Source organism: Cryptomeria japonica, chromosome 11 (assembly GCF_030272615.1).
Source record: "Cryptomeria japonica chromosome 11, Sugi_1.0, whole genome shotgun sequence".
Taxonomy (NCBI): Eukaryota; Viridiplantae; Streptophyta; class Pinopsida; order Cupressales; family Cupressaceae; genus Cryptomeria; species Cryptomeria japonica.
In genome coordinates, this window is record NC_081415.1 from 372,003,226 (window position 1) to 372,013,354 (window position 10,129).

A 10,129-nucleotide genomic window follows, 5' to 3' on the forward strand; every position below is an offset into this window, starting at 1 on the left:
CTATTTTTTATTAAAGCAAAAACAGGTTTTGAAGGGACCCAAAACCCTTTACAAAAGGAGATTAGTTTGGACTTAGCAAGACATTAAGCCAAAACAAACCACAACAACAAAACAACCCCATAGAAAACATTTTCAATAATACAATGATGGGGCAGAGACAAAGCCAATCAGGGAATAAAACTCCCAAAAACAAAGACATGGGTTTTAACAGAAGGCTCCCCAAACCTGAAACAAAACCAGAGAAAGACTAGAAAAAATCCAACCATGGCTCCTCCAAACTAAAACCATCAAGATTCACACTTAGCACTACTCTTGTGGGAGCAGAGAGTCATATCAAAAGAGGGTTTTGAAAGCTTAGCTTTCCTACCCTTAATAGCAATCCAAACCTCCTCCACCTGTGCTGCCTTGTTATGCCAAGCCAACAGAAATCCACCATCAATCTAAGAAAGAGAACTAGCAGAAAGAGCATTCACCATATCAGGGGAATCAACAACATTCCTCCCTACATTAGAAGAGCCACTGAGATTGATAGTCGGAACGTTGTCACAAGACACATCAACCTGAGGTCCAATCCCTCTTGCATTTGGGGAATCACCATGTACAACCTGCTTAGCATCAACGTTCCCTCCCTTTGAGACATCTAAAGAAGATGTCGCATCAACTTTCCCACCATTTGTGGTCTCCGGTGAGGAAGCCGCAACAACCCGTGAATCCAACGCAACCACCTGAGAAAAACTCCTAGGTTGCTCAATTTTTTTCTCAACCGTATAGTGTTGTTCAGAAGCCCCTTTTCACCACGAAGCTGGCATAAGTAAATCTCTTTTGTTGACATCTTCCTCACTCTATAAATAATATAGATACAATAAAATAATTATCATAAAAATTAAAATTTATTAGTATTATATTATGTAATAAATTACATATGTTTTAAATAATAAGCAGATTAAATTTTTGCAAGATTTTTAGGGGCAATCCAAGCACCTTTGGGTTTGGTTGTATTATCAGAGACCATGAAGAGCATATAATTGGTATAGCTTTTGGTTGTATAAGTTGAAGAGCATATGGCACTCCTTTTAGGCCTACAGACTTGTTCACACCTAGGCATAAATAAGGTGCAAATAGAAGGTGCATCTCATATTATTATAAATGCAACAAGGAAAAAGGGATTGAGAATTAGAAAATCAACAAAATTGAAAATAAATTTTGACCCTAATTCAATAAAAAAATATACTTTTATAATCAAACACATTTATAAAGAAGGGAATCATCATATAGACACTTGCAATTTTAGTATTGGTCATGGCGCATGGCTTTTATCAAGAGATGATTTAAGACTTTGTATGTTGAAATTCCCCTCTTTATTTTCATATTCATTCAAAACCATTAAGAAATCTAACAAATCTCCACGATGGGGCTAAAGATTATGAATTTGTGGTATGGATTGTGAATACCAATGCATATTACCTAGACCATCACTATCTAGAAGTATGACTGGAGATTGCAAACATGGAAATCATTTATTAATCATTGAACTATTTGTCAATTTCGTCCACAAAAAAAAATCATCCACTAAACAAATGAAACCTATCAACATTCTGTTGCACATGAAAAATCCTGCAACTACTAATATATATTTTATCAGATTATGTAATAGGGGATTGTAATCCCTGGCCTTAAAAACATCTCATAATGGTATAGCTTTTGGTTGTCAATTTCGTCCACAAAAAAAGAATCATCCACTAAACAAATGAAACCTATCAACATTCTGTTGCACATGAAAAATCCTGCAAGTACTAATATATATTTTATCAGATTATGTAATAGGGGATTGCAATCTCTAGCCTTAAAAACATCTCATATTGGTATAGCTTTTGGTTGTATAAGTTGAAGAGCATATGGCACTCCTTTTAGGCCTACAGACTTGTTCACGCCTAGGCATAAAAATAAGGTGCAAATAGAAGGTGCATCTCATATTATTATAAATGTAACATGGAAAAAGGGATTGAGAATTAGAAAATCAACAAAATTGAAAATAAATTTTGACCCTAATTCAATAAAAAAATATACTTTTATAATCAAACACATTTATAAAGAAGGGAATCATCATATACACACTTGCAATTTTAGTATTGGTCATGGCGCATGGCTTTTATCAAGAGATAATTTAAGACTTTGTATGTTGAAATTCCCCTCTTTATTTTCATGATCATTGAAAACCATTAAGAAATCTAACAAATCTCCACGATGGGGCTAAAGATTATGAATTTGTGGTATGAATTGTGAATACCAATGCATATTACCTAGACCATCACTATCTAGAAGTATGACTGGAGATTGCAAACATGGAAATTATTTATCAATCATTGAACTATTTGTCAATTTAGTCCACAAAAAAAGAATCATCCACTAAACAAATGAAACCTATCAACATTTCGTTGCACATGAAAAATCCCGCAACTACTAATATATATTTTATCAGATTATGTAATAGGGGATTGTAATCCCTGGCCTTAAAAACATCTCATAATGGTATAGCTTTTGGTTGTCAATTTCGTCCACAAAAAAAGAATCATCCACTAAACAAATGAAACCTATCAACTTTCCATTGCACATGAAAAATCCTGCAACTACTAATATATATTTTATTAGATTATGTAATAGGGGATTGTAATAGGGGATTGCAATCTCTGGCCTTAAAAACATCTCATATTGGTATAGCTTTTGGTTGTATAAGTTGAAGAGCATATGACACTCCTTTTAGGCCTACAGACTTGTTCACGCCTAGGCATAAATAAGGTGCAAATAGAAGGTGCATCTCATATTATTATAAATGCAACAAGGAAAAAGGGATTGAGAATTAGAAAATCAACAAAATTGAAAATAAATTTTGACCCTAATTCAATAAAAAAAATATACTTTTATAGTCAAACACATTTATAAAGAAGGGAATCATCATATACACACTTGCAATTTTAGTATTGGTCATGGCGCATGGCTTTTATCAAGAGATAATTTAAGACTTTGTATGTTGAAATTCCCCTCTTTATTTTCATGATCATTGAAAACCATTAAGAAATCTAACAAATCTCCACGATGGGGCTAAAGATTATGAATTTGTGGTATGAATTGTGAATACCAATGCATATTACCTAGACCATCACTATCTAGAAGTATGACTGAAGATTGCAAACATGGAAATCATTTATCAATCATTGAACTATTTGTCAATTTCGTCCACAAAAAAAGAATCATCCACTAAACAAATGAAACCTATCAACATTCCGTTGCACATGAAAAATCCTGCAACTACTAATATATATTTTATCAGATTATGTAATAGGGGATTGCAATCCCTGACCTTAAAAACATCTCATAATAACATTAAATCCAAGGTTCTACGAGGATATGCCCTCTTGAACTACAATTAGTGCACTAGCATGACCATAACTTCCCATAATAACAATTAATGCATGCACAAGTATGACCATAACTTGCAAAAAGACTCTTTACAATTTTAAATAATAGTGACAAGGTATTATTGAATGAGATGGAGAAATGAGTGAATCATATTTTTGGAAAAGAACGAGACAGTACAATAGGTATTCATTCCAAAACGCCATTATCATCTAAATGGAGGCGAGAGGATCCTCCATTTTCTCTGATCCTTTTCACAGGAGGAGAAACGGAGGAGAAATCTGAACACATGCCAATGATATCCTCCTGACATGTTAGCTGATGATATTCCACTAATTGATGAAGATATTCATTCTCTCTTGTCAGGTTTGCATTCTCCTGAGCCAAGCGACCTTTCTCTGCCAGAAGAACTTCCAGCTGCAGCCTCACCTGCAAAGTCCACAAAATTCACACATTCACACTATTTTCATGATTCTATTTAAATTTTGACAAAATCTAGGTAAGAGGGCTGTAAAAATCTAGTTCTGGTAAAAGCATTTATTTGAAAGAGAGCTCACCAGATCATCTTCTTCAGGCCTCACACCATCACCAACCCTATCCCTATCCCTCAACCGTGAGTTCTCCTCTTCAAGAAAAGCGCAGCGCTCTCTCACAAAGCACAGATCCGCTTTCAAGGATGTCATCTGCCGTTGAAGGAGTTTGGCTTTGTAAGCCAAGGACTTCGCCACCTGTTGAACATCAACCCTGTTTCAAAAATATTGATAGCAAAATAGGGAAACCCTTGAGAGCAAAACAGGGAAACCATCAAGTAAAATGATAAGCACAAATCTCACATTTAGATTATCTCCCAGATTCTCGGCATTCTTCTTAGGGTTTGGGCTGCTAGCTAGGGCCTTCGCCACCTGCTGAGCATCACCCCTGTTTTAAAACCCTTGAAAACAAAACAGAGAAACCAATAAGAAAAAACAGAAAATACAAGTCTTACGTGTTGATGATCTCTCGTATTTCCCTTGGAGCTTGGGCTAGGGGAAACTGCAACAGAAATCACCTCTTTTAATGATAATGATAGCGCTTCTTCTCCCATTTTCATTTCTTCATGTTCCTGCTAATGTTCAAATTCATTCAATTACTTGTGATGGATGAATTAAGAGGTAAAAGGTAATTTGTTATTTAGGCATCCAATTAACACAGGATTGTTTACCCAGTAAATGCAAATGGCTTACCTCCACAGCAGCATCAGCAGTTGCAGTGGTAAGAGCGTTGGTGAGCTGAGTTAGAGAAGAGGCCACAGCCTGCATTCCCTCATCCAACAACTTCATATCCTCCTTCTTCCTCTTCTTGTTTTCATCCTGCAAAGTGCAAGCGTGTTAAAGCCAAAATCTGCAAGGCAAAGGCATTACAAGGCAGGAAGTGCAGTGCATATACATTTGATGACGAATCTGAAAGACATCTGCTCCTCTTGTTCAATCTATTCCACAGCTCCTCATCCTCTTTCAATGGGCTCTTTTCCTGAGGAGTCATCAAACGGCCCTGCAAATTTGAAATCCATAAGAAAGAAAGCACAAAAATTGAACTGAAATAAAGTTACAGGAGGTCTGAGAGGTTTCTAAAATCCTTACCATCACCATTTTTGAAATGCAGAGGTGTGAGAGGGATTTTACAGCAGAATGAATGAATTACCCAATGAAATTATAAATGAATGAAATCTGATAGACAAAACGGTGGGTTAAACGGCTCCTCTTTTGGGAATCGAAACCGTGCCTTTCACATCAAAGCCTTCCTATTTTTTATTAATTCTGGGACTGCCAGTCTAGTCCAACGGTCATATTTTGCCTGGTCTAACATGGACGAAAGTTTTTGCATGTTATCTCCTCGAGTGCAGAGCGGTTTAAAAGATGAGTAGAGTTCAAATCTCTGTATACTACTTCCAAAGGAGGGCCCCTCCCTATAAATTGAACAGGTTTTTTCTTTATGATAACATAGCACTATTTTGGGTTCTTCCCTAGGTTAGTTTCTTTAATGTTCATTGATTTTCGATTTTTGATGTTATTTTTTTGTTGATTAAAAGATTTGGGATCCTTCCAAAAATTTGTTTCTAGGTCAAAAGTATTTATCTTAATAAAGAACATAACACTTTTTTTATTAGCATAGAGAAATTTATCTAAAGTATCTTAATAGATAGTTTATTTCATTTATTAATACAATGACAAGAAGGGGTGGACTTTAATGGTGTGAATGTGTGAACATAAACTCTCATCTTTTATCTTCATTTTGAAAGTCATTTACACATTTAAATAGTAATATTTAATAATAAACATAATGCTTTTAAAATACTTCCAATTTGATCATCTCTTGATATTTTTTTAGATAGATGTATTTAAGATATCTATACTAGTATATACTAAATTGATTAAAAATAGTTGTTTTGAGAAGGATATTTTTTAATATATTTTAGATAGATTTTTCTAAAAGTAACAATGAAGCATAGAATTATGTTTCTCTTGTGTATGACAATGTAAATGACTTCTATCTTAAACTAATTATTAAGTAAATTTGTAGAGATTTCAAGAGTATATAAAAATATAGAAATTCAAAACAATTTTCTAGAAAGTTTTCCTTAGTCCATGTTGTTAGTATGGACTATTTCTAGTTTAAACTGTGGATTTTTACAATATAAATGACTTATATCTTAAACCAATTATTAAAAAAAAATGTATCAAGAGTATATAAAAAACATAGAAATTCAAAATAATTTTCTATAAATATTGTTATAGTCCATATTGTTAGCATGCATTGTCTCCACTTTAAACTATTGGAACTTTTTCCTTCTATGTTTTTTGTTTATGCGATGTGAACTTTTTCCCTCAACATTGTTAGCATACATTGATTCATTTTCTTTTCCTTCTTTCTACTTCTTGATCATGGATCAAAGAGTTTCAAACATTTTTACTATGCATTGATTCATTTCTCTTCTCTCGGTTTCTACTTTCTAATGATAGATCATGGAGTTTGATCCAAAATGTTGAGAGAAAATTCACACAGTTTATATCAAACATAATGTATAAGTATGTAGTTTCCCCTTCTTGGACCACATCATCCCCCAATCCATTTTCATCCCCATGTACTTGTACCTTTGTGCATTTCTATACATTTGGCCTTCTTCCTATGTCAATATTTGCTCTTATACATACATAATCATTCATTATTAGCCCACATTTGTGTCTTGTTTTGATGGATTGTCTCAACTTGATTTACATATTGACACATTAAGTGCTAAGTTTGGTTCCTTCCCAATCCTTTTTCTATGCGTTTGACCTTATCCCTCGGTCATTTTTTGCACTTATACATACATAATCACCTTATTATTAGCCTACATCTCCATAATCTAATCCCTAGGTCAATTTTGCAATGGGAAGGTTCAATCTTGTATAGTACAAAATTGACCTCAAAATAAAATTAAAATTAAAATTTTAAACCTCAAATTGTTTTTGATTAAATAAAAATAGGTTTTAAGGGACCCAAAACCCAGATACATAAGAAAGATATTCAATAAAGCAACAAAATACAACAGCAGCGAAACACCAGCAAAAAGACCAACAACATAGGAAAGGACAACAAAAGGCCAGCAAGAAGTTGGCCCCAAGCCCAGCAAAAAACAAAATTTAGAAATTCTTCATGGTTTCTTCTGCATCTTGTACCAAAAGCATCATAGCCTTTGCCGCTTCCCTCAAATCAGTATTTTCCTGAGCAGTCTGGTTATCTTTCATCTTCATTTCCTTCTCCGCCGTAGTCTGTCTAGTTCTGCGCCTAGAGGTCTGGTGGCTTAGGCTGGAAGTAGGAGCTTCTTCAATGACCACCAGGTTCTTCTCCTGGTTTTTCTTTTCTAGATGATTCACCAGCGCGTTCATGTTCTGGGAGGATACTTTTAGAACCTGGAGGCTATGATCCATAAGGCTTTTCAGGGCTTTCTCGTTTCTAGCCATTCGGGCATTGACATTGTCCTTATCCTCCTCCACCTGTTCCTTCAGTATTTTGATGACGTCCTCCAGATGTTTCAAGTCGCCTTTAATCAAGTCTTTCTCCAGCCAGTCTTCCATTTCCATTTCTTCCTCCGCTTCACTATTCTCCATCTCCTCGTGCTACTTCCCAGAGTCAAACATGTTGATCAGCTTGTTGATCTTAACTTCCAACTCCCTCTGTTTACCCTGCATGCTGGTAATGTTTTCCACCACCCACTTCTGAAAATTGAAGAATTGAAGGGTGCAATTGCGGGCGATATCCAGAATGGTTTCCGCAGAATCCTTACTCTGTTTTGTCTCCTCCGCATTAGGGTTTTCACCTTCCTTAGGCTTCAGAGCCTATTTCTCAGTTTCTGAGCCTTCAATATTAGGTTGACGATTCTTAGAATTGCCCCCTTCCTCTCCTTCCCCGTAATTCTCCTCCTTATTGATCTCCTTTCCAGAAACTTCTTCATTATTCTTTCCCTCTTCTTCCTCACAAAGCACATCCTTTTTTTCCTGAACAATATCAACCTTCCTTTTTTTATGGGTAGGGGTTCTGGTCTCCCCAGTTGAATCAGAGTCTATGCTTTTCTCAGAAATCTGAGCATTGAGAATTAAAGGGTCATCCTTTGTTGCCCTAGTCTTATCCTTCATATATTCATAAATCAGCAGAATGAGACCCTGGTGTGCTAGAGGGTAGGAACTAGGTTTTTTAATATGGTCAGCCAAGCTCTCGTTAAGAGAAGAGGCTAAATAGAAAGGCAAGGAAATTTTCACCCCATGGCGGAAGTGGTTCAGGATGGCGAAGTGATAATTGTAAATTTTCGTAAACCTACCATCCACAGTTAAATATTCCATTAAAGCCCTAAGAATTTTTTGCCAGAAAGGTTTTACCTGTTGGGGGGTGAAGTATGATATATTGTCCTTCTTCTCCAGGTTGCTCTTCTCGTCCTCCATCTTAGGGAAGTTTTTGAAGGCCTCAGCAGCATACTTTCTATCCCTATAGAATTTGGTCCCCTCCATCTTGAGCCCCGTTACCTTTGAGATCAGACTTTCATCGATGTGCCAGATTTCCCCAAACAGGGTAGCCCTGTTATTGCTCTAGCTTTTTGCGAACCCTTGAGATAAAGAGCTTCTACTACCATGGAGCTTCTCCATATAATCCGTGAACACGTGTCGGTGGAGCCTTCTCCACACCTTCCTTTCGCTCTTCCAGTGCTCACAACCGGACGGTTCATTCTTGTTAAGGCTGCCTCCCATTCTGCTTTCCAGGTCACAATCACCTTTGTTACAACTCTCGGCCCGCAAGTAAAACTCTGTGTTTCTGGTTTCTCCTTGAAGAGAGACTTTCACAATTTTGAGATTGCCATTCATGTTCATACGAACCTGGATATTATTACAATTACCTCTCGCACACATGTGTGCTTGGTTATGATGCCGAGAAGCACTCATCGACTGGCAGTTCATTCACCCCCATAATCTGTCATTGGTACTCATTCCCCAGAATTCAATCATAATATTTGCTTGCTCCATTAAGGCGATCAAAATATAATTGTTCCTTAATCTCCCACTTAATGTGATCTTCCCCTATATATTTGACCCCCTTTTCCAAATTAACCCCTTCATTAGCAAGGATATCTGCTACCTTGTTACCCTCTCTAAAAGTATGTGTTAAAATAATGCTAACATAGTTATTAAGGGTAGTCTTAGCATTTTTAATAATATTAGCAATATTCCAGGAGACTGAACTAATACCTTTGAGGGCTTGTATAATATTTAAGGAATCCCCTTCAAGCCATATTTTTTGAAATTTGAATTCCTGGGCTAACTGGAGGCTCTTAAGCATGGCCATAGCTTCAGCCACATGGTTGTTTTGGATTCCAAAAGGGGAAGCAAAAGCAGCAATACACCTTCCTTGAGCATTTTTGATAACTCCACCTCCACCAGCCTTTCCAGGGTTCCCTTTGGCTGCCCCATCAAAATTAACTTTTATCCAGTCATAATCGGGGAACCTCCAAACAATGTTATCTCTCTTCTTCTTGTTATCCACTCTGTAGACCTTATGAATCAGGTTCCATTCAGTAATAATATCTTTTTCCATATCATTCATATTTATATTAGCCCATTGTTGATTATTCTTGTGAGGGATGTTGATGTTCTCCTTTATAGCCCTGCATATTTTTTCAAAGACAACCTGAGTATTACACTTTTCTTCCCTAAATATCCTGTTATTCCTTTCTTTCCAAATGCCCTAGCATATCATGGGGAGGGTCAGGGACCACAGGTTTTTAATAATTTGACATTTGGTAGGATAATTCCATTGCCATATTATATCCTTAATGCTTTTGTTCATGACCCAATTAATTTTCCATTTTTCCCACATTTTACACCAGATTTCCCTAGTGAAAGAACAATGAAAAAATAGGTGATCAACTGATTCCCCCTCCTTTTGACAGAGCTCACATCTGTTAGGGAATTTGAAGCCCCTTCAAATTATCAATAGTAAGGATACTATTATGAGAAGCGAGCCAAAAGAACATGTTGACTTTAGGGATCAAGATGTTGTTCCAAACTTTACTCCAAAAGGGATTGTGGATTTGAGAAAAAGTGTTTTTATAAGCAGAAGAAACCGTGAATTCACCTTTAGGGTCACTTTTCCAGAGGAAAAAATCATCATAGTTGTTGTTAGGGGAAAAGGACAGCAACTCTTTCTG

General features: G+C 36.2%; 1 protein-coding gene across 5 annotated transcripts; it reads right to left on the reverse strand.

Moving 5' to 3' along the window:
* Window positions 1–3,284: 3,284 nt before the first annotated feature.
* Window positions 3,285–5,331, reverse strand: LOC131069466 (uncharacterized). Of its 5 annotated transcripts, none has more exons than XM_058004893.2 (7): window positions 5,034–5,331; window positions 4,840–4,944; window positions 4,638–4,763; window positions 4,400–4,519; window positions 4,248–4,319; window positions 3,972–4,142; window positions 3,285–3,843 (listed from the first exon to the last, which is right to left on the reverse strand). In XM_058004893.2, exons 1-7 carry the CDS (start codon window positions 5,040–5,042, stop codon window positions 3,604–3,606), a joined length of 843 nt encoding a protein of 280 aa, XP_057860876.1. In that variant the 5' UTR covers window positions 5,043–5,331; the 3' UTR covers window positions 3,285–3,603. The 5 variants fall into 5 exon arrangements, with proteins under 5 accessions (XP_057860876.1, XP_057860878.1, XP_057860877.1 ...); XM_058004895.2 differs by having other exon boundaries at window positions 4,248–4,316; window positions 5,034–5,330; XM_058004894.2 differs by having other exon boundaries at window positions 4,400–4,516; window positions 5,034–5,328.
* Between the last annotated feature and the right edge of the window lie 4,798 nt (window positions 5,332–10,129).